The sequence below is a fragment of the Haliotis asinina genome, chromosome 7 (genome assembly GCF_037392515.1).
Source record: "Haliotis asinina isolate JCU_RB_2024 chromosome 7, JCU_Hal_asi_v2, whole genome shotgun sequence".
Classification (NCBI taxonomy): Eukaryota; Metazoa; Mollusca; class Gastropoda; order Lepetellida; family Haliotidae; genus Haliotis; species Haliotis asinina.
In genome coordinates this window covers 53,686,196-53,710,747 of record NC_090286.1, presented here as the reverse complement: position 1 = coordinate 53,710,747, position 24,552 = coordinate 53,686,196, and the positions used below count along the sequence as shown (strand labels likewise).

Genomic DNA, 24,552 nt, shown 5'->3' with positions numbered 1-24,552 from the left:
TTTTAAATCGTACAAGATTATGACCTGATAAATGATGGTATTTTACCTTTCTGTAATATTTTGCTTAAATTCTATATTGAGATTTCTGGCAAGTGAATTATTGTGTGGGCAAGTAACATTTATACATAGCTAGCCCTACTGGCTAGCAAAGTGTAGTGTCAATGTTGATACAGGTGCACATGAGAGATATTTTATGAGTAGAACCATTGATTGGTCATATCTATAGATAGTAGCAATTAATCAAATGACAACATACTTGTCCTTACTCGAAAGTGGGTGGCATTTACAGCATTTGTAAAAGCATTTTCACTTTTGAAGTTATGAGGTGAGTGATTGTATCAACCATCCTTTTCCAGATAAAATTAACGTCCACAGAGAAAGTAGATGTAGGATCATTTTGATGCAAGTTATAATAAATCTGAGCCTGCATGAATATATATGCAGACTGTATCTTAGTGGGATCCAAAGATGGTGTGTTTCTCTGTTAAAATTGCCTTGGTCCATCAGCATGCAAGTGTGTGACTACAAGGAACAAAGCCAACCTAAAACCTACCCAACATATTTCAATGTAAAGAGTAGTTAAGCTTGTTTATGTAAAACAACTGTATACTCATAATAGACATAATAATAAGACTGACTTGCCCAGGCCAACACTGAAGGACCTTGTACAGAGCTGCCTGAGTTCCTCAGTGGTCTGTTGGACAACCTGTCATCAGAGCTGAACTTAGAGGAACATGAAGATGTAGAGTCTGTCCAGTCGGTGCTGTCATCTTTCCGTGACGTCTGTTCTGTGGTGTGGATGCTCCACGCCAGAGATAAGCTCTCACTGTGTCTGCGTCAGAGGCAGAAGTACCTGGATCAGCTCAGCTTCCGTGGACAGGGCAGGGTCAGTGTGTGATGGGCATTGTGTTTGCATTGTGTGGATACGTGGTTATTGGTCGCTTTTTACCCTAAAAATATAATGATATCCATTTGGAATAAATGTTTTCGACTTCTAAATGGAATTGTAAACAATACTCACTTAGCAGGTCTTTGCAGATGTAAACGTTGTGTGAACTAACATGTTAAACTTTATGCAAACTGTGTCTCTCTTCATTTTAAAAAAAATGAAATACAGAAAAACTTGTGTTGGAAAGTACCCGTGTATTCATGTATGGAAAAATCCTATAACAATCTGACAGTGATGTGAAAATAAGATCATCTATGACACAACTTCAATAAATACTTCTGAACTCTAACATTTGGAAGTTACAACTGCTTCCAGGAGAACGGGTCTGAGAGATGGCTACAGGAGTGTTTCACCAACCTACAGTGGGCTGTCCACCTACTGGCTTTCAGCCGCTTCTTGCCAGATGAGGGATGTGTGTACAAGGTCATTCTTTCCCTCCTGCTAGAGCTTCCTCCTTCAGAAGACACAGCAGACATCTTGGCTGAGTATTTCTATGACATGGAAAACCTTGATGCTGAGGTCCAGGAGAAGGTGGACAAGATCCTGCATGAGTGGCAGACGGTCATTGTCAAGCCTGAGGATGATGGGAGATCTGCCAAAGTAGATGCTGATGTGGATGATGATGATCCAACTGATGGACGGAAATCAGTCACATTCTACCGAGCATCGCCGCGAGGAAAGTCTCTGTCTGCATATTTTCACAAGCAGTGTCAAGTTGCTGGAAAGGTTTTGAAGAAAAGGAGAATATGTTTTGGGAATTATGGTGAGTTTGTTTTTCCAAATTCATCAAAGAAATCTTCAGACCTAAATATTGGTTCCAGGCCATTCGAGACAAAGAGATATTTCATTGAGTTCATGGACACTTTTTGTTCTGTGAGTTTTGGCCGTCTGATGGAGTCAGAATTAGAGAAACATATTCAGAAGAGATACCCTGTATTGTTGCCATGGGCAGATGTTATCATGAACAGAGAAATGACAACTTTTCTTGAAAGATCATCTCATGGAAACAAGAAACATTCGCTTGTTGTACTGACACCTCGAGATGGCTCAGTCGAAACTCTGCCCAGAGGTAAGGACAGTTCAGTATACCGAAGGAAGGGTTCTGTTGGAGACAGCGACCATATGAGACTGATGAAAGCTAAGGGTCTCTTCCGAAGTAAGAGTGTGGTTGAAATGGGCTCATCAGATAAACCTTCTTCTCCAGTCCGGAGGTATGAAAGTGAGAATGGCATTGATGAATTAGTAGGTACACCAGCTCGATCCTCAAGACAAGGCAGCCAACAGAACCTGTCAGAGCTGGCATCAAGATTTTATCAGTCTGAAGAGGCATTGTACCCTCAGGAGGATAATGATCATTTCTGGACTTTGAATGTCAACTTTGGTCGTCGGTATACGCCTCTGAAGAATCAGTTAGAATGGCTTGAGAGTTGGAGCAGGAAGCCTCACTCTCTGGGTCTTGGGAAGAAAGAGACACATTTTGATCTGAAACCCACGATGAAGATATCAATCCCTGCACACCTCATTCTTCTGTCTCTGTGGCTCCTGGAGAACAAATATACTGCAAACCAACAACCGCTACACCGTTCAGAAGTGGAAGATACAAAGACTGGAGGTCACAGGTCAAGGAGCAGACGACGCTTAACCGACAATTTTGAGTTCAACAACAATGCTTCCAATCCCCCAGGTGGCATGACAAGGTCATCTGTGTCCCCCAGGGGTAAAAGCCCCTCCAGAGAGTCCCTTGGGGTAAGGACATTGAGTCGGTCCCCTCAAGGTCGGGATGGAGAGTTAAAGTCTTCAGCAGTTCTGGATGTAGAGAATATGAATGAAATCTACAAGCAAGTCCTTGATAGGTGAGTTTTAAGATTAACAATACAATACTTCTTGACCGAACTCACCATTTTTAAGTGTCATTACAGGCAATCAACTTCATCCATTGGACATGCTGATGTCATTTTGTGGTCAGTTAATGGTTTGTCAACTTAAACCTTTTTAAATGTGAAAAACCTTGATAAGTTTTATAGGTAATCAAGATTAACGTGGCAAAAAAGGTCCATCATGTATCTTGGACTGAGCATGGCTTAAGCAAGAATGTGATGAAAATATGATGTATCATGTTTGTTAATACATTTCAAAATCATTTGCATGCTATCTAGTTTTTAGATGTTTGGCCTGTTACACTTCCATGGTATAGGAATAACACATGCTGATCAGCTGTCTTGCCCATTTGTAGTTTTCTCTGATGCTTGGTGAATAATAGAGAATCTCACCAAAGTGTCTTTTAATGTCAAATATATCACCACCAGTTGATAAAGTGTACAAATATCCGAGGTTTGCCAAGTGTAGTTTTACTTTTATCAAAGAGTGTTGATATATCTCATATCAGGAGACATGAAGGTGAGATTCCCTTTATCATGAAAACTGTACATCTCTGAACATGGATCTGCCATTAGACTGGTAGTGCAGCGATGTCAAAACATTGTGATGTCATCAAGTTATTGATGTCATTGCACTGTGAGTCATGTATATGTTGATGTCAGGCCATTGTACAAAATCTACTGTCAAAATAGTATTTCCAAGGAGATACAATTTAATATCACAAAAGCACTATTTCCTGTGCAACACAGTTTTGGATGATAAAGTTTTATTCCCTCCATCCACAGCCGTGATGACAGCAGCTCTATTGACGTGAGCTCTCTGGCCAGTGATGAACTGGAAGGGGGACATCTCTCTATCATCAAGGGGTAGGTGATTTGACAAGCTCATGATAACTACAATACTGAAAAGACTGTGAAAAAATGTATTACCTTAATTCCCCTGGAGTGGGCCATGGTGTCAAGACCAGAATTTACAAAATGTACGAGTGTATGGATGCATGTACCAACTCAATCTAAACAGTGCTAAAGACAGTATTTGTTCCACAAGCCTAAAATTTAAAAATAATACGGCTTTGACAGCAGCTGATGTGCCATGATCCATTAACAGGCAGAATATTTCCACAAAAGTATTCATGTACAGATAATGAATCAGGATCATTCATGAAAAGTTGAGATATCACGCAAAATGATAAATATACATGTATGTATCAGCTAAATAATATGAATTAGGATGACTGCGCGTAGGACAAATGTATTGGAGCCCCTGCTTTCACTGCAGTTCACTCATTTAATGTATGCAATGTACTGTTTAGCCATCAATTATTTTTAAACACAAGGTCTCAGAGTGCATTAAGGAGGCAATGAATGATACTGTATCAATAAACATTCATATATACTGAAACAGTTTTATTGACTTTTGTAACGCTGTACATGCAGCATTGATGAAATCATTCAACTCAAACTGAGGTACGCAAAGCAGTATTCTGAACATTATGAAACTTCATCTCCATCCAGGCTCTAGATTTTTGAAGCTCTCATAACGCTAGGACAGTTGCAAGTTAATGTTAATGTATGGCACTTGTAACAATCATTGGTACACTATCATTGGTATGTTTGTACAAGAAAGTTTATGCTGGCATTACAAATCTCACCTGATATGGTACATGTATTTTATGGATTTTGATCAGTCACCTAGTAAATTAATTCTTAAACGAAAACAAACTTATTCCACAATAATTCTTACTTTCTGATTTATTTGAAAATAGTCGGATCAGAAAGAAGATGTGTGTTTTTGTTATGGTGACTTACCAGATTCTGTCAAAAGTCTTAAACCCTAATTAAGATGGGTTAGAAATGGTTTTCAGCAACCATGCTGTTTGTTAAGTGGGATTGACTGGTCAGACTTGCTGACTTGGTTGATGTTTTGTAACAGTGTATATCAATACTTGTGATGTAAATCAGTGGATTTATTGGTCCATTCTATAATGTTTACTGACTGCCATCTTAATATACTTATGATTTTAATGAGAGTAACATTTAGCAACAGCTAAGCTTCAAACAAATAAGGCTGATGATAATGCAAGATTCTTCCTCTACAGTACTGGTAGCCCTCAGAGAGGCAGTGTGTCCCTGCTGAACAGAACCATCCAGCTACCTGCACAGGCCCTGCAGCAGCCACTCAACTCATCCCTCGTGAGGAGCTCCTCCTCCAGAGGCTCACACAGGGGAGGTAACTTCCGGAGTCCACGACAGAGCCCCAGTAGCACTACGAGGAGTCGAAAGGGCCGTTCTCCAAGCCCTGTGTTGAGGGAGTCAGATAGTGCACGACAAAGTGGAGGGTCAGCTGTCAGTGCTGATCTGGCCTCACAGCTGCAGAACATTGTGCGCTCAGAGATGCGGAGGATAATGGAGGTTGGTGAAAGCGGCACAGATATCTGCTGTAACGGTGTTCTTCCACAGTGAATTATTTAGCAAGACATTCTGTATTGATGTGATTACATGGATGTATGAAAATGTGCATAGGTGTTCATGATAAAAACAAGAAACTGGCAATGTATGTCTTTCCTGTGGATTTTAAAGGGTATTGTAATATAAATGTCATCTGTTAGCTGTCCTCTAATACTTCTAATCATTACTGGTATGTTTTATGTCTGTATTGTCCCAGATGGAAGTATTTGAAATGTATGTAATGAGTATTGAGGATAGTTACGAGGCGGTGTCTCATTTAGAGAAGTACTATAATATACTAATATACTACAAGCAAAAAGTATGGGAATACCCTAGAATTTGAAACATTGTCAAAAACAGCAAAAAACAAGGGTGCTGATACACACCAGCACCATGTTTGATTCCAGTGCCCAAGCACAACAGTCTATTGCATGTGAAAGACAGACTTTGACGATGTTTCATTTCACCCAAACTCAACGAATATTGAATCAGATGTTTCGCAGCATGTTCTCACATGCTGTTGAAAGTGCTGTTGAAGCACACAAAAAGTTACATTTACCTTAGACCATAAATGGCCTCTCCACATTTAAGTTTACACATGACTATCAAATTTTAGGATGCGCCCTTTCTTTTTGTTTGTAGTGTATATTCTAGTCCTCTGAGGATTACAACTCACTTTTCATGGCAGGTTCAACACCGGAGTTTGATGGCGATGATGGGTGCTATAGATGGTCCTGATGCTGAGAGCCATCCCATCACACCTCAACACCAAGCTCCATCTCATGGAAGTCAGGACAGGCCAGTGGCTGTGGACGACCTTCACCACTCACAGCAGCCACCAATAAGAGGGGTGCTGAGAGAGATGCGGAACTTGAGGACCACAACAGAACACTCCCAGTCTGGACGCTCACCAGGGAAGGAGAATTCTCTCCCACTTGGTATATCTGATTTGAGACATTCTGCTGATTCCTCCTTTCCCAAATTTCTGCGAATACCAGCAGAAAGAGATATGAATGATGGCTTCAAACTACCTCACATCCCTATGTCGGCATGGAATGATCCAACCCAACAGCATGAGAAGGGCGTTCCACAAATGCCATTACTTCATCTCAATCAGGCTCCGTCCAGTTTCTTCCAAGGTTTGCAAAAGACATCTCCAGGTCAATTCCCCATCAACCCCCCACCGTATGACCATTCTTCATCCAATCAGTTTCCATCATCTCACCATGGCCATCTTGGGATGCCATTACTGAAAATGTCCAAGCAAGAGCCAGCCTTCTTGAACATCGGACGACCACCAGCATTTGGCCGTTTGGTCCCACCAGAGTATGTCATTGGTCACCATCAGGAGATTCACCAGAGGGAGCTAGAAAAGCAGAGCCATCTTGAGGAGTTTCACAGACAGTACATCAAGGAGCAGACGGAGATGGACAAGCAGCGGTTTGGCCAGCAGCTTCTGAGTGTTAAGAGGGTTCAGGATAGCCTAGTAACTAAGAAAAGGTAGACATCGCCATGGAAACAGTAACAATGTGATTGATGGAAATGCTTTCAAACTTAAGACATTTGCTGATTTTCATGGTCTTTTAAGCTCTTGACATTTGGAGATAGCACTTCATATGTCATTTTCTTCCCCAAATAGGAGTAGAGTAAAGTGTCAAAGACACCCTCTTAAGTGTTGTTGAGTTGTTTACCCTAGTTATGCATTGGCTGTGATCCTGAGTGATCACTTTAAACTCCTCTATGACATGACTTTTTCTCTTACACATCTTCCCTTGCAGCTTAAAATGTAATCTTTGAATGCTATTCTGCACAAGGTAGAAATAGATTTTAAACATTTATAAATCTGGCTGCCTGATCACTCAAGGGGTTGTGTACTGTACCATGTCAGAAATGTGTGGTTGTAGGTGATTTACCCTGATTCTGTTTCTTGATGTGTCGGTATCTTCTCAGTTCTTGTGGATTTCGGCAGTGTCATAACATCCAAACCTGCTTCCCCATCTTACATAATGCCTACATGTAGGAATAATGAGTCTGACATCTTTGTGTCCAAGTTGAACGGGTAATTTTCATAAATACTTTCGAGTGAACAAAGGTTAGACACAACCAAAAATCCTGAATAAGGAAAGCACATCAAGGGACCAAACTTGCCTCCCAAGACAGCCCATATGTCAGTTTGGACTCAGGTATAAATTTATCTTCAGTAACCCAGGATTGACATATGAGGTGACTAATGGGATCAGATGGTGAGGCCCACTAACTTGGTTGACACATGTCATCTTATCCCAGTTATTCAGGTCGATGCTCATGCTGTTGATCATGGGATTTTCTGGTCCAGACTGGATTAATCACAGACTACTGTCATATAGCTGGAATGTTGCCGAGTGTGTTGCACATCTACACTCACTCACATATCAGTTTGACAGACCAGTGTTTGCATGTAACTGAAATTCTACTCCAAATGACAATGAACCAAAATCACTCACTCGTTCCTACATATTCTGTTATCTCCAGTCCAAGAAGAGTCAGGAAAGTCAAGTCTCCCCCAGAGAAACCAGCTGCTCAAGTAAGTGTCTTTTCCCACTTGCTGTCGAAAGCATCAGTAAACATTGTTTCCATCGTGGTAGAGATAACTGAAATCCTCAGTGAATGGAAGAGACTTGTTGCCTGTATGTTATACATGAACAGTATCAGGAGATAGCTTGTCTGCCTGTTGGTGTGTGTAATGATGAGGTGGTCATGAAAATACTTATAATATCAAAGATGTGTATGGAGTCTAATGTAGGAAAAAATCTTGTTAGGAAGCATTCGTAATTGATGGCTGGGGGAGGGGGTGATGATGATTTTTAGGAGGGGTCACCCATTTTGTTGTGGGGAGGTACGAGGTCATCAATTTTATACACATGTTCTGGAGGGGGTTCATTTTAATTTATACATGACAGGCAGGGGGGTCACATACTTTCTACATTAATTTTACGGGATGTCATGCACATTGTACATGGCAATTCCATAAAAATCATCATCACCCGCTAAATGATGAACGTTCCTTATAGCTTGAAATTGGTGTAAAACCAGCTCAATGGTTAAGTGATGTAGAGGTTTCATGTGTGAGTTTGATGAGTTGTGATGTTGTGACTTTGTATGCAGAGTGTTTTCCGTGAAGAATTGAGTCCTGAGCGACAGATGGAGGAGAAGACTGAGGAGAAGATGGAGGAGAAACCACAGCAAGAGGAGGTGGAGAGTAAAGAAGAGGAGGAAAGTCTCGATACAGAGGAGGATGACAGTGGGCAGGAGATTGATGATGGATATGCACTGAGACCTGGTGAGTGAGTGAGTGAGTGAGAGGGTTAATTTTTGTCACTATTCCAGCAATCTCACAGAGGGGACACCATAAATAGGCTTCACACATTGTACCCTGTGGGGATGTAAGGAGGGAAGCCTGGTGAGCAGAGTTCATGACAGGTTATACTTCTATGTGGAGTAACTGCTTCACCTTAAGGTTGGGTACCCTAGTGGTTAAGGCAACTTCATCACTTTGATTCACATACCACATATAAACACTTTAGTGTTTCCTGCTGGGACCTTGCTGAAAACTGTTTGATGATTGTCCTTTGAACTCGCTCAAATACTCACATTAACTGCACTTGTGTCACTTGAAAGTTCTGAGAACTGTTGATAGGTTGACTTGGGTGAGCATGTTTTTGTCCTAGCAAACAGTGTATATAAAGTAGGACCAACATGTGTCATTATTATCATAGCTTCACGTGTGTCTTCATCACTTGAATTCTGTGGTCGGGTTACCAGCAACCTTGTCAGGGGATGGTATTGTCAGACTCAGAATGTTTCATCCCATCATTCATTGCCCCTTCAGGTGCCTTTGATGCATACCTGCACCTCGGTCGGGCTCTAGGAGTGAGGGACGACTCGGCTGCTGGCTTCCAGTACCAGCTGGCCATGAAGATGAAGGAACAACAGACCAGGAGGAGGAGGAAGGTGAGCAGTAGGAGATAGAGGAGGGCAATCTGAGCAGGGGAAAGGGGTAGGCAATGGGTGAGGGGTCATTTGGGAGGGGCAAACTAAGGATGGAGGAATGGGTGCAGGGGGCAGGCTGTGGGTGAGGGGTTATTTGGAAATGGGCAAGCTGAAGGTGGAGGAGCAGGGGCAAGGGGCAGGCTGTGGGTGAGGGGATATTTGGGAGAGGACAATCTCAGGGTGGATGAGCAGGGGCAAGGGGGATGAGAGTGGATTACCACAGAGTCATTTGGGAGGGGACAAGCTGAGGATAGAGGGGCAGGAGACAAGCTGTGAGTGAGGGGTCATTTGGGAGAGAACAAGCTGGGAATAGAGGGGCAGGTTGGCAGGCTGTGAGTGAGTTGTCATTTGGGAGTGAACAAGCTGGGGATAGAGGGGCAGGTTAGCAGGCTTTGGGTGAGTTGTCATTTGGGAGGAGACAGGCTGTGTGTGGAGTAGCAGTGAGCAGGCTGTGAGTGAAGGGTCATATAGGAGGGAGCTAACTGAGGTTGGTGGGGCATGGGGCAGGCCGTGGGTGAGGAGTCATCTGGGAGGGGCAAGAGCGTAGAGATGTCCATAATTTTGCTGCTACATATCACACATGAAACAATGAAAAATCAGCATGGATGTTGTCTAAAGATATTAAGGCTTACTTAACAAATTTGTGACAGGTTGACTTTGCCACCATGACGAAAGAGTTGTTTGATGGGGAAATGTTGACAGACCCAGCTATGGAAGTTGTGCGCACAGCAGAGGCAGCCACATCTATAACAAGGGACACAGGTGAGATCAGTGGTTACAGATATAGGTGATATCAGGACACAGCTAAGATCAGGGTTGACGAATGAGATCAGGGTTAAAGCTAAAATGAGAGGTTACAGGTATGGTCATGGTTTCCGGTGAGACCAGGGGTTACAGGTGAGATCAGGGGATACAGTTGAGATGATGGTTCCAGATGAAATCATGGTTAAAGGTAATATCATCGGATATAGGTGACATCAGGATACGGGTGAAATCAGGGGTTACAGGTGAGATCAGGGTTACAGGTGAGATGAGGTTTACAGGTGAAATCAGGGGTTACAGATGAGATCAGGTTTACAGGTGAGATCAGGGGATACAAGCGTGTTCAGGGTTACAGATGAAATCAGGGTTACAGGTAAGATCAGAAATTTTTAAGGAATTTGGTTTAAACGAAAAAAAAACCTACAGCAGAAAAATGCAGTAACACCACTGCAGAAAAAATGAGCACGCCCTAACAACAAGACAGAAGGGAGTACACAATCAAAATGGCTACCCCCATTGAATTACGCAAAGCATAAAAAGTGGATATTTAAGCAACAAATGGATATTTAAGCAAAGTTACGTGCACAGCAACACACACTGGCCAAGAAGACGGACTGGGGTCCAACATTACCAGCATGTGCAAGGAAAAATGGACAAACAACATGGAAACTAGGAGATATTGCCTTGAGTCAAAAAACACGAGGTAGCCAGGTAAGAGAAGATAAATTACTGTAATCTTCACTACTAATAAGAGAAAAGGTAGAAAAACCATACCTACCAGAGCAAAAAAACAACTTTAATACAAAGCAAGTAGCAAAATAGCACAATCAAACAAAATATCATGTCTGACAGGTAAGACGCTTGAAGTAAAAGTGAAGTTTTGGATTCTTCGCGCATGCACGGTTAGGGAGATCACGTCACTTCCGTTCCTATGCACTCGTCGATACATGAGGTAACCATTCGGTAGAATGGCGTATCAACGACTGTCTGATCTCTTTTAAGCAATGCTTGAGGTAATATGCATAAGCCCTATGGTAAGGTAAGTATTTAAATATCTAAAATATTTGTAATTTAGTAACATAGATGATATCAGGATACAGCTAAGATCAGGATTTACAGGGGAAATCAGGAGTTACAGGTGAGATAGGGTTTACAGGTGAAATCAGGGGTTACAGGTGAGATGAGGTTTACAGGTTAAATCAGGGGTTACAGGTGAGGCTAGCAGGTAGATGTGTTAGAGGGGTAGGACACGGAGGGAGATGAACGCATATGAGAGGGTATGGATGCAGGTGTGTGGAAATACCCATGGAGTACAACAGTTAATATCAATAGCAATTTTTTAAATATTTTATAAAATATTTTGGAAATAATTCAGAAAACTGATCCTTGCTATATAAAAACAATTGTTTTTCTGTGCCTAAGAAGTGCTCAACAGTTGTAATTTTGAGACACCACATGCTGAGACAGGAGTATATTTTGTCATTGGGGTTCTTATGGTAGTTGCTTTTATCCCTTGTAGACTGAAAATGAACTTTTCTGGGCTTGTTCCAGGTGTTGATCCAATCCAGGAGGCCCTGATTGAGTATAACCAAGCCATGCAAGGGACAGTTGTGCCACCCGACGTATTCCTCGGGCTCCGATTCCGAGATGAAGAGCCTCAGCCAGGATCAGAAGGGGCCCCTGCTGTAAGTAGAGTGAGTGAGGGACTGTGAGTATATGTGGTGGTGAGTGGGACCAATTGGTGTGAGTCAATGAATGAGTGATTGTGTGGGTGAGTTTTATGGGGACAATGGCTTTGAGTGAGTGAGTGTGTGAGTAGATAGAGGGGCGATTTGGGTTAATGTGAGTTTTATGGGGATAATGACTTTTAGTGAGTGAGTGAGTAAGTGAGTAGATATGCTGGCAAATTTTGGTTGATGTGAGTTTTATGGGGATAATGACTTTGAGTGAGAGTGAGTCACAGAATGTTACAACCATGTCCACAATAAAGACAGCTTATGGTTACTGAGAAACTTTTCATCCCCAGAGCACTGAGACAGAGATTATGATCAGGTTTAATCTTTCCTGCCATATCATGCCTTGGAGGTTACATGGAAATAGTGGATGTGGGATAAGTGTTGAAGCCGGAATCCGGGATTATAGGATAAGAAGATCCCCTGTACTCACATGCCTAAGCTGCTGTTTACTAATGAGGATGGAGAAGATAGTGTCATACACCAAGATCTTGAAATGATGTATTTCAGGTTCATCCCTACATTGTTATCATTCCATATCCTTGAGTCAAAGTGTTTTCTGGGTTGATCATGTTCACCCACTGATGTTGCTGTATCTTTAGAACAATACTGTCCATCATTTCTGGCATGTTTGTGTGTTGGCAAGAGACATGAGTTGTCTGCTGTAGGCAAGTGTAGATATTGTTACATCATCTTCCAGGGGAAGGGCCCAGGTCGTTCTTACCTCAACGTGGTTGACATTCGAGCCTCTGCAGTGATGAAAGATCTGAATGAGAGACCATCTGAGGAGAGGATACAGCCTGATGTCAGCCTTAAACCTTCCTCCATCTCTGCTACTATGGCACGCAGGATGGGCCAGACCATGGGTGAGTCTTCCCTGACAACTTGAATGAATAACCTGACCTTACATGAGAAATGTGACCTTGCATGAGTAATGTGACCTTGTGTGAGTAATATATCCTTGCATGAGTAATATGACCTTGCATGAGTTACATGACATTTCATGAGTAATGTGACCTTATATTAGTAACACGACCTTGCATGAGTAATGCAACCTTGCATGATGGCTTTGTGTACCTGCTACTGGGCAGATATACATAAAAACATATAGCCATTTTTCTAGTTAGATTAAGATGAGTAGGTTAAAGTCTTGTCTCAGTGACGGTTTGATACACCTATCCCATCATCTGACAGACATCCTGTCATGTAGTAGTACGTTCAACATGAAAAAATCTTTTACTCTTGTGATAGTCCTTTTTGCATGATACAGTCCTCCAGCTTTTTGTTAATCATCAGATTATATATGTCCATCCCATGATGATTTGAGTGCTGTTCTGTTTTAGATGCTGTGGAGGAAGGTCTGCGAGAGGACCTGGAACCACCTCGGCGGTATCACCATGATGCCGTCACCGTCCGAATGTTTGAGTCTCGGCAGGCTGGGGAAGACAGGTTTGTGAATCTGGATGTGTTGGCTGGCTAATTGTCAGTAGTTGCAGTACATCAACTTGTTATTCAAGCTGTAGCTTGTTTGTTATGTGTTAGAATGTCAGTAACCAAGCACCCTTCAGTAACGACAGGTATTCACTCTTTACAGATAGGTATCTGACTATTATCAGTTTCCCAGATGCTTTCAGAAATCACTGACATTGTTTATCATGTGACAGAGCGTCTGTGGCCCTGATGCCAAGAGGAAGTATGAGGGAGTCAAAGGTGGCCATGATCCGACGACTTCGAGAAATGAACGAGCAGATGCGAGCTATAGATGAGATGTCCAACAACATGGAGTCAGACTTCATGAACACTCATCTTGTAAGTCACAGAGAGTTTATATTTCACTTGGGGCATGATTTATGTGAAAGAGTTTTGAAAACTTGATTGCATTTATCCTCACATAAAAGTCAAAAAGCACTAACATACAGTATAAATGTGGAGATATTAACTCATTTGTTTACAGATGCTCAACACACTGGATGCAATGGTGGATGCTGCACATCCTTCAGCTCAAAGGGAGGTAACTTCAGATTCAAGAAGTTCATCACCATTAAGAGATTCCAAAGAGGCAAGTTTTTTCAAATTTTTATTGAGTGAGAAATTACATTATATTTTATGGCCACAGTATTCCAGAAGTATGTTTCAATAAACTATTTGCTCTGCATTAATTTGTGTTGACTTCTTGATTTGTTTCAATCAGGGACGAGTGTCGGGCAGACTTACACCAAAATCTTCCCAGAGGTCTCCTCAGCCAAGTGCCAGATCGACGCAGTCCAAGAAGTCAACCAGAACAAGGTAACATGCAACATACATCATCACAGGACTACATTACCTTTAGATGTCATCTAATTGTTGAGGGGTTAGGGTCACTGATATGATTTTGTGAACATTTAGCAGTCCTGACACTAAGATGTACCTTTCACATACCTAAAAACATGTACGATTTATGTTTCACATAAACTTACATTGCAGTGTATCTGGTGTAGATTAAGTAACAGTGATACGAAGATTGATTTTCTCAAAGAACTGATCCACCATGGCTTCTCCGTGGTTTCTGTTCAGAGCAATTTTGTTTCATTTCATAATGCTAAAGTTGTCATTTTGACTATTATTTCTAGATTTTGGATGCCCCTTTACATCATTCCCTTCATTCTTCACACCAGGTTGCCATATACAGTCGTGCCCCATTTATCCGAACACTTGTGTTTTCATTGAAATTGTCCGGATAAGCGAATTTTCGAATATCTGAATCACGGGCCATATGTATAAGAAACGTACAAAGAAATGAACATAGTAGGCATCAGACACAATCTTTATTGATTACGGTACATATACACAAATATCAGTGCATACAATGTCTCATACCTGTTCATGCAGTTTTGCTCACTCGAAGAAATCAATCATAGCCTTTTGCACTGGCTGTGTAGAAAAGCGAGAGGACTTTGTCAGTCAGTTCGTCACTGTCGACATTCAAAAGATCATCAGCAGTAACAGTCACAGTTGCAACTTGTGCACAGGATCGTAGTACATCGCGAAGTTCCGACAAGGCCATGTCTACTTGTGGGTCCTCATTTGATTGGATAATATCCAACTACAATTAATAATTATAGTGACCAACAGAATTCTTTGTTTCGGCACTCGGTAATCGCATGTGTAAACATACAGGTGCTCAGCCATCCGGATATACAAGACAAAACATGCACATAATTTAGTGTTTTCTCTGTGAAAATGACCCTACGGTTACGGAAACCGGATTTCCGGATAGGTGAGTAATTTTACAATGTTGTGAATTCGTTTTAAGGAATTTTCGTTCGGAAAGCGAGTTTTCCGGATATCTGAGGTTCGGATAAATGGGGCACGACTGTAGCTGGAATATTGCTGAGTGTGGTATAAAACTTAGCTGACTCACTCACTTACTTTGTATTATGTCATGAATCCTGATACAGTACTTTCTATGTTCTCTGGTAAATATTCTGGATGTTGACTGACTTGACAGTGAGAAAGTTTAAGCCCGTTTATAACAATATAATTTTCTTGTGTGTTTCTGTCAGTGCTGATGCAAGTCACATGTCTGGCCTTAGTGGCATCAGTGACATCATCGGTGAGGTCATCGCTGATGGTGGTGTTGACCTTGCCGAGGCTGGAATAACCACTGCAGAGGCTGAGATGTTGGCTTACAAAGCCAAAGGGAGGTAAGTGCTGCATGGATCTTCATACTTGTAAAGAACATATCACCTAACAGTACCAGCAAGTCCAAGTTTCTTAGAAAATGAAAAAGGCATTTGTAAAAATTAGTGTCAGAGAGCAATGTTAGTTAAAACTCATTATATGACATCCAATTTTGGTGTAGTGTATTGGGTAGACATTATTATTACACAGTAGATCAAGTTCAGCACTGCACAATGAGGTTATGAGACAGGTTCAGTGCATACTGGCACCACAAACTGAATACAACTGGATATAGATGAGTGTGTTTACCTCTGATACAGTCTATGTTGTACAGCAGTGGGCGGTGGGGTTGCCTAGTGGCTTAAGCAATAACTCATAATGCCAAAGACCTTTCGATTCCCCACATTGGCACGATACGTGAAGCCCATTTCTGGTCTCCTGTGCCACGATACTGCTGGAATGTTGCTAAAAGTGTCGTAAAACCAAACTCATTTGTTCATTGTACAGCAGCGCCGCAGTGAATGAGAGGGTACGCATGAGTGTGGAGAAGCTGAAGCAGATTGTGACGCAAGCGCATGAGAATGCCAACCAGGATGACGTGGAACGCCGGAGGGAGCTGCAGGATTGGATGGCAGAGAAATATTCAGAGAGACAGCGGGAGTTCCTCAGACACAGAGCTGAGCTGCGGGAGAGGGAAGTCAGTCCATTCAAACCCAGCAATCTTGTCCCGGAGGTATGTGTCGAAGAAATGATTTACTTGTGTATCTCATGTATGAAACAAACATTTCAGCCATATCACAGGGCTGGTTAGATATAAAACTTGCAGGTGTCCATATGTCAGAATTTTAACCCTGACTGTCGGGCATGTGAATTAAAGAATCTGACAGTCCGTGTTGCAAATAACCCATTCTGGGTGTTCAAATTGAATGGAGCAAAGTATTTTTAGAAAATGTGAGATTTTTTTGTTAGTTTCTCCTATTTACACTATCCTGTCTCTCTTAACATGTTTCATGGCAGTGTCTGTAATTTCATAGTGAACTGTAATACAAAACATATGGTTTATACCCTGATGTATTGTTGGTTGTTTCTAAAAGTTGTTGTATGATGCAGGCAACACTAAGAAGCAAAGCACTTCAAGAAGCTGAGAAGGAACGGACAGCCTTCAGAAAGAACACTGGCAAGGAGAACATGGACAGACGATTTGAAGAAGCTGAAATGCTGCTTGGAGATATTTTGGTTGACAAGCCATGTCTTCCCAAAGAACAGGCTTCACGGAAAGCTGCACGAAAAGTTTCTCCCAAGCGAACGTCCTCCCTGTCACCTAAGCGTCCTTCAACTCTGACCCCCAAGATAAAGAGGAAAACGTCTCCACCAAGGCCAGGACAGAAGGTGCTTCAGCCAACGCTGACCGATGCAAGTCCAACATTGTCACTAAGGTCTAGGAACCTGGAGAGAACGAGGGTTATTCAAACTGATCTGAGGAGGAGCAGAAGTCCTGATAGCCCCACGAGGAAAGGAATCCTGAAGACTTCAGACAACTTTGAGGAACGACCTGGACGTCGGGATGATGTTCTCACCTTCTCAGAAGAACTGTTATTGGAGCAAGGACTTGATTCAGACTTTGATCGAACAGGCGGATCCACAGCAGGTTAGACTGTTTACTGATGTGTTGTGAAGGGGATTGTTGTGTTATCCTGTAGTATTTGGCCATGGAAGACTTGTTACAATTGTGGGAAACAGGAATCATTTACAAGGGGTTGTGTTTGGTAAAATATGGTTGTATAATGCTTGGTTTCAATATCATACTGTATTGAAACATTTCATTGATGTTTTATTATGTGGGTTAATGGTTTTAGCTAATTAGCTTTCCCAACAAGGTTTTATCTATAGACCAATCTCTGATTATGTATATCCATCATGTAGTTACAGATGACACACTCTTTGATACCATGCAAGACTTGAATATTTACAGACAGTCGCCATATAGGTGGAATATTGCTGAGTGTGGCATAAAACTAAACTCACTCACTCTGTTACCATGGATGCCAGGATGATGGACTTCTCACTTATCTTTACTCACTTCTCCAGATCTCCTGAGTTACGCTCGGCATGTGGAAGAAATGGACGAGAAGCCTCTGCCCTTTGAGCGCTACAGCAAGAGCCCCACATCAGAACCTAAGAAGGACAACATCCCAGTAAAGCCCTACAAGCCCAAATCCTTCACCGAGCTGGTGAGGCTGCAGCATCCTGAGAAGCTCCGTAAAGGTCCAGTGAAGAGGTCGGGGCCCAGCTACACAGAGAGGCTGTCTAGTATGAGTCGACAGAACACTGCACGAGACTCCACAACGCAGGAGAAGGAGAAGCTCTATGGTGAGTTTGAGGTCTTAACTGTTGTCACTGTGGGTGTTGATGGACAGGTCAGAACTCTAGTACTCATGTGCAACTGTCCTATGGATGGGACAATATCATCAGCAGTTGTAAAGAACTGGGGATGTTAAGAGGCACCTTCAGCTTAAAATTGATATTTGGACTCCTGTGTGGCTGCTGTGTGGGTAATACCTGGAGTGATGGCACTCATCTGCTGTTGGCATGCTCTTTATGGGATGGGTGTTCAGACTATCAATGATTGGTGGGAATCATGGCACTCTTCTGCTGCTGTGATGCTCATGGAATGAAGAAATGAATTGCCATATGTTACAGAACAACAATGTCCAAATCTTTGCCCTTATTCCAAGATCGGTTGGTTGACAGGATACAATGATGCAGTTGGTTGATTTCAAACAAATCATAATATAGTGTATCTCATTTTTATCTATAGGTTCTAAACACATCCCTGGCACAGCGCGGAAAGCAGACACAGGTCCACGGCGGGTAAAGACGTATGCAGAGCGTCTCCAGGAGATGAAACCACGGAGGCAATACTCTACACCGGTCGTCCCTCGGCAACATGTTCCAGAATCAGGTCAGAAACAAACTTCTTTGTGACTTCCTGTATTGTAGATCACTTGTGATTTCTGTTGTTGAATTTTCCTGTCCAGTCTTGGTCTACAAGCCACTGTGACAAAGACTGTATTCTTGCGTACAGGGGATAAATCATCTTTGTGATTTCAGTTGCTGAATTTTCCTGTCCAGACTTGGTCCACAAACCACTGTGGAAAAAAATGTATTCTTGCAGGGGAGAAATTTTACCATGTTTCAATATATATTTTCAGTGAAAATGATGTGAATGAAAGTGTGATCTTGCAGTGGTTTCTGGAACCCAGTAGGCATTGTTATGTATAGGAGAAAACACTCGGTTTTACATTGTCTACCAATACCTAGGAGAAGTGTTTTCTCTAACATACATACGGTCAATGATGGGTAATTACAATGTAGATGATAATTTAATGAAGCTACATGACAATAACTGAAGCGCATGTAAAATCAATTTTATGACAGTAACTATAAGTAGATAATTTAACCACTCCACCTTCGTCGACCCAGTGGCCGTGCGGTAGAGCGTCTACCAACGGATGAGAGAATTGTGGTTCCAATCCCGCTTCAGAAAACCTTTGTATAATGAGTTTAATCTTGAACAATATTTTTCTGTTGATTTTAAACACTCATGTATAATTTGAATGTTGATGTTCATATAAAGTTAGGAAAAGTAAACCCTGGGAAGCGGTCTTTCTAACGAAAAGTAAAACCTGGGAAGCGGTCTTACTAACAAAAAGTAAAACCTGGGAAGCGGTCTTACTAACAAAAAGTAAAACCTGTCCCTCCTAAACAAAAACCTCAAATGTGGTTATTCTGGGAAAACAAGAGATGACCTAACATATAGTGAGAAGCACACTTCAGGTTTATATTTTGTATTATTCAATAGTTTCCTGCTCTATGAAACCAGGATAGTTTTGTGTTTGTTCACTGAAACTTCACAGTGGGTCAAGGTTGTAGTAGGGCGATAGCTTCTGAAACACCTGAGAAATACGGTGAACAAACTGGATTGTTTTCTTTCAGTTTATCGTATATAGTAATTGCAAGACAACCGTCTTGTTTCCCTGTACAAATGATCAGAGATGGTGCAGCTTGTGTTTGTTTTTGGTTTAATTACTTTATCATTTCACTTTTATAATATATCCCAACACAGTAAAATGTTGCCCATTGTGCAGAACATATTTTCTGTAGTCCAATGAAGTTCCCTCTCATATTGAAACACTAATCAGTGTTGTGCTTGGGTTGAGTATTTGCAGACTGTAAACTATATTTATAATGATCCCAAAGGGACCATGAATTTTGGTTAGGTATATTTTTTGATTGGTATGCACATTTTGAGTAAAATGACCAGAAAGTACCTAGGACCCAATAAACCATTTCTTATACCTGTCAGCTTGTTCTAAGAGTGTGTGTTAAGAACATATTACTGTATTCCTGTTACAGTATATGGATTTAATGAGGTTGAAAGCATATCTGTATGTTTGATGTTTGCAGTGAGAACACACTCTACAGGTTGGCAGGGAACGTATCGAAAACCAACCCCCACAGGCCCGAAGCATAAACCCCAGACCTATGTAGAACAGCTGAAGAAACTGAATGCTAGTTCTACCTCACGGAGAACACTGAAAGGTAAGGTACCCAGGGTACTGAGGAGGAAAAGACACATCATACTTGGACTGGGAAATACTTTTTGTATACAGTGTACTGTAGTATCAAACTGTGGTAGTTCTCTGCTCACAGCTATTGGTCTACCTGGCTGTTGGAAGATCTGCATATTGTGTGTGAACATACATGTTATAACTGGTTTTCAGCATCACATGCTTGCCATAAGTGGTAGCTGAAGGGATGGTGTGGTCAGGACCACTGGTTTGTTTGAGGCATGTCATACTATTCCAAATGTGTACATTGATACTCATTTTGCCAGTCACTGGACTGCCTGGTCCACACACAACTATTTACAGACTGCCATCATGTATCTAGAATTCTGCATTGTGTGGTTTTAAACAAGATGAACAACTGCTCAGTGGTGTGAGTGGTCTGGTGGTTGGATTGGTCAGACACTCGGAGCGGTCTGGTAGTTGGAGTGGTCTGGTGGTTGGAGTGGTCTAGTGGTTGGAGTGGGAGTGATCTAATGGTTGGACTGGTCTGGTGGTTGGAGTGATCTAATGGTTGGAGTGTTCTGGTGGTTGGTGTGATCTAGTGGTTGGGGTGGTCTGGTGGTTGGAGTGGTCAGACACTCGGAGTGGTCTGGTGGTTGGAGTGGTCTAGTGGTTAGAGTGATCTAATTGAGTGATTGAATGGTTGGAATCATTTAGTGGTTGGAAAGGCCTAGTGGTTGGAGTGATCTAATGGTTGCAGTGGTCTAGTGGTTGGAGTGATCTAGTAGTTGGAGTGGTCTGGTGGTTGGTGTGATCTGGTGGTTGGACGGGTCTAGTATTTGGAGTGATCTGGTGGTTTGAGCGAGTGGTTGGAGTGATGATGGTTGGAACGATCTAGTTGAGTGATCTAATGTTTGGAGTGATCTTATGGTTTGTCTGGTCTAGTGGTTGGACTGGTCTAGTGGTTTGAGAGGGCTAATGGTTGGAGTGATCTAGTGTTTGGAGTAGCCTTGTGGTTAGACTGGTCTACTGGTTGGAGTGGTCTAGTTGAGTGATCTAATGGTTGGAGTGATCTAGTGGTTAGAGTGAGCTAGTTGAGTGATTTAGTAGTTGAAGTGGTCTAGTGATTGGAGTTGTCTGGTGGTTGGAGTGGTCTGGTGGTTGGAGTAGTCTGGCGGTTGGAGTGGTAGTTGGAGTGATCTGGTGGTTTGAGCGATCTAGTGGTTGGAGTGATGATGGTAGGAACGATCTAGTTGAGTGATCTAATGTTTGGAGTGATCTTATGGTTTGTCTGGTCTAGTGGTTGGAGTTGGCTAATGGTTGGAGTGGTCTAGTTGAGTGATCTAATGGTTGGAGTGATCAAGTGGTAAGGGTGAGCTAGTTGAGTGATTTAGTAGTTGGAGTGGTCTAGTGTTTAGAGTAGTTTGGCGGTTGGAGTGGTCAAGTGGTTGGAGTGGTCTAGTGTTTAGAGTAGTCTGGCGGTTGGAGTGGTCTAGTAGTTGGAGTGGTCTGGCGGTTGGAGTGGTCTAGTAGTTGGAGCGGTCTAGTGTTTAGAGTAATCTGGCGGTTGGAGTGGTCTAGTGGCTGGTGGTTTAGAGTGGGCTAGTGGTAGGAATGGGCTGGTGGCTCGTGGTTAGAGTGAGCAGGTGGTTAGAGTGGTCTGATGGTTAGAGTGGGCTGGTGGTCTGGTGGTTAGAGTAGGCTGGTGGTAGGAGTCGTCAGATGGATGGATGGCTTTGTGATCACACTTTGGGTTTCGTTTCTTCATATATATCTTGTATGAAGTCCTTTATGTTCTTTCATGTGATATTGCTGGAATATGGCCAATAATAATGTTAAACAGAATTCACACTCTTTAGCATGTTTAGCATGAGAGTAAGAACACAGGTCCTTTTGTCACAGGAGGAAAGACTGTGACCATCCAGCCGCGTACGTTCATGAAGGCAAGAAAGCCGGCACATCCTGCCAAAAATTATGTGGAACAGTTGCAAGATATCAATGCTCAAGCTCCAGAAACTCTCAGACGAGCAGGTAACCTTGAAATAGTCATCCTCATTATATGAAAGAAACACCAGACACTACTGAACATATTACAAGATGTTAACATCATGTTAAAAGATTGTAATGTAAAAAGTTTGTAATGTATGAAGTAAAACTTTTTCTATGTAAATGTCAAGACATTCTCTATGAAAACTCTTAATAAAAGAGACACAATGGTTGTCCTTAATATCTTTCATTCTCCATCGCAGAAGCAGACTTGAAATTTTCTTAATAATTATTTCAGCCCAAAGTCGCAGATACCCAACTGGCAGGGATGCAACTCGGCCCCGTCCATACAGCACCCCCTACAGGTCAATGGAGGAAGATATAGCAGAGGGATGGGAGACAAGGTCGGAGATCAGTGACTGGGTCATGGAGGACGATGTTCGACAGTTGCTGTATGCAGATGACGACACATCTGTTGTCTACACGGTAAATACAAACATTGTATGTCTACAAACATTGTATATGCATTATCTGTGACTTGACAGTTGGGTACTATTGGAACTGCCATGTAAAGTGATCATCCAGGCAATGACCTGGCTTTAATTCCCCTACTGGCTTTATTCAGGTAGAACCCAGCAACATCAAGAGCATCTGCCATTAGTCCACCAACTGTTCCTGACAACACTCACTTCACCCCCTACCAATATCCCCACACATCCACCTACCCCACCATCCAATAGCAATTCCTCTCAACCAGTAACCAAAACCCCACAAACCCTCATCATCCTCAAATACCCATAACTTGCTAAGAAAACCACACACCAACTGTGAACTGTCCATTCCACAAATGTTCATTATCAAATGTACCTAAATCCCTTCATACATCACACCCACAGGGATGATAAACTGCCTATCAGTCACCCATCCTTGTAAAGTATTCCACCGTCAGTGATAACACTCTTCTGGCTTAGATGTTGACTCATCATACACTGTGCTGGATGAGCCTATTTTACAGACTCATCATTGGTTGAATATTCCTGTCTATAATGCAACAGTAACTAACCTCACGTAGAGAATATAGATGATTAGGTGATGTTGAAACTCATCTCTTTCTGTGTTAGGTTGGAGGAACAGCTTCGGCCTTAGACTACCCAATGTCTGATGGACGATCCGACTACTACAATGAAGTGATGGGTGAGGACGACTACCTCTACGCCAACTCTGTGGATGTTGGTGAAATATGGGACATTGCTGATGCTGCATCAATTGGAAGTGGCAGTGTGGCCAGTGTCATAGACTGGGATGCAGTGGACAGACTCATTGCGGATGAAGATGACATCTAGTCCTGATTCTGGATGAACTGATGAGGCATTCCATGAAGTTTATTATGCAAAGCAACACAGTAATGGCTATGGGTTATGGATGATGAGGGGACTTTTATCAATGACGTAATTGAAAATTTCCTTGAAACTTGGTCTGAGCATGAGAAGACTTTAATGCTGTGGTAGACACACAAAGGTTATTGCTATTATTGAAACTGAAGATAATGTAAATGTTAATTGTACAGTCAATGATGATATCATTTTACATGGTTCCTTCGTGTCTTCCACTGGTAATGTGAGTACTTCTATTCCTGTGTGTGTGTGTCTGTTCCTGTGGGTACCTCTATGACTGTGAAACCTCACTCACTCGCCCACTCCAATGTATTCTAAACTAGTCCTGTAGGGCTGCCATTCATCCTGTGGGCACTCCTATTCCTGTGTCTGCTTCTGATTCTGTGGATTCTGAACATGTCCACCAGAGGCTTTTTTTAGTGTAGGTGCTTTTGTTCCATTCATCCTGTTGTTCCCTAGTATTCCTGGAAAGGATTTCAGACCTGTGGAATGTCCAGTTAACTTGTAGATATTATTTTTCTATTTATTCTCTCTGGTCTCAAGTATTCTTGTAAAGACACTTAATCTTGTGGGTCTAACACTACCCCAGTGCATCTTCAACTAATCCAGTGGAGACACTGCTCCTCAAGATTTCCTCATTATCTTTGTTTCCTGTAAAGATTATGCTTTTGACCTCAGTTTGCTGTCTGTGATATTATTTCAATTATTTATCTATGTATTTAGATATTTTACTTAATATGTGTTTTTAGTATTTATTAGCAGTAAGTCTCTATGTGAGCACATGATGTAAATCAGATAGAGAAAGTGACTGGTGATAGTTTTATCAGTGATTCCATCCAGACATTTGTCACTTCTTTTATACAAGAGAAATAAAATACATATACATATTTACTACTTTTTCTGTTCTCAGTTTTAGCACAGCTTATCAAATGGAGAAAAAATATATTTGCAGTTATTCTTAATTGGAAATGTGTACAAGATTGGTTACATGTAAAGCAAAGAAAATATCTCTTATGGTCAGCTCATAGGTGTCCAACACTTCAAGTTTTGAAATCAGTGCCATTAAATCCCAGAATTAGAATTGTGGAGTCCATTGTTTTTCACAGATGTTCATTCCATGTTCACTTGTTGTCTTGGGGGGTG

At 41.9% G+C, this 24,552-nt stretch overlaps 1 protein-coding gene across 2 annotated transcripts in view; it reads left to right on the top strand.

Annotated features, from left to right (window-relative positions):
• Positions 1 to 24,300, top strand: part of LOC137290486 (ciliogenesis and planar polarity effector 1-like) — a 51,368-nt gene extending 27,068 nt beyond the window's left edge. Inside the window, exons 18-41 of one of the 2 annotated variants that reach the window (XM_067821457.1) lie at positions 647 to 886; positions 1,265 to 2,802; positions 3,613 to 3,693; positions 4,926 to 5,238; positions 5,963 to 6,774; positions 7,786 to 7,837; positions 8,419 to 8,593; positions 9,143 to 9,264; positions 9,954 to 10,065; positions 11,617 to 11,750; positions 12,499 to 12,664; positions 13,142 to 13,247; positions 13,463 to 13,607; positions 13,753 to 13,857; positions 13,990 to 14,084; positions 15,341 to 15,481; positions 15,966 to 16,191; positions 16,569 to 17,106; positions 17,547 to 17,828; positions 18,277 to 18,420; positions 19,926 to 20,060; positions 21,932 to 22,060; positions 22,314 to 22,501; positions 23,137 to 24,300. In XM_067821457.1, the coding sequence (XP_067677558.1) occupies positions 647 to 886; positions 1,265 to 2,802; positions 3,613 to 3,693; positions 4,926 to 5,238; positions 5,963 to 6,774; positions 7,786 to 7,837; positions 8,419 to 8,593; positions 9,143 to 9,264; positions 9,954 to 10,065; positions 11,617 to 11,750; positions 12,499 to 12,664; positions 13,142 to 13,247; positions 13,463 to 13,607; positions 13,753 to 13,857; positions 13,990 to 14,084; positions 15,341 to 15,481; positions 15,966 to 16,191; positions 16,569 to 17,106; positions 17,547 to 17,828; positions 18,277 to 18,420; positions 19,926 to 20,060; positions 21,932 to 22,060; positions 22,314 to 22,501; positions 23,137 to 23,358 (6,201 nt within the window). In that variant the 3' untranslated portion in view covers positions 23,359 to 24,300. The remainder of the gene's footprint in view (positions 1 to 646; positions 887 to 1,264; positions 2,803 to 3,612; positions 3,694 to 4,925; positions 5,239 to 5,962; positions 6,775 to 7,785; positions 7,838 to 8,418; positions 8,594 to 9,142; positions 9,265 to 9,953; positions 10,066 to 11,616; positions 11,751 to 12,498; positions 12,665 to 13,141; positions 13,248 to 13,462; positions 13,608 to 13,752; positions 13,858 to 13,989; positions 14,085 to 15,340; positions 15,482 to 15,965; positions 16,192 to 16,568; positions 17,107 to 17,546; positions 17,829 to 18,276; positions 18,421 to 19,925; positions 20,061 to 21,931; positions 22,061 to 22,313; positions 22,502 to 23,136) is intronic. The other variant, XM_067821456.1, reaches the window with a different exon arrangement.
• Positions 24,301 to 24,552: the final 252 nt, after the last annotated feature.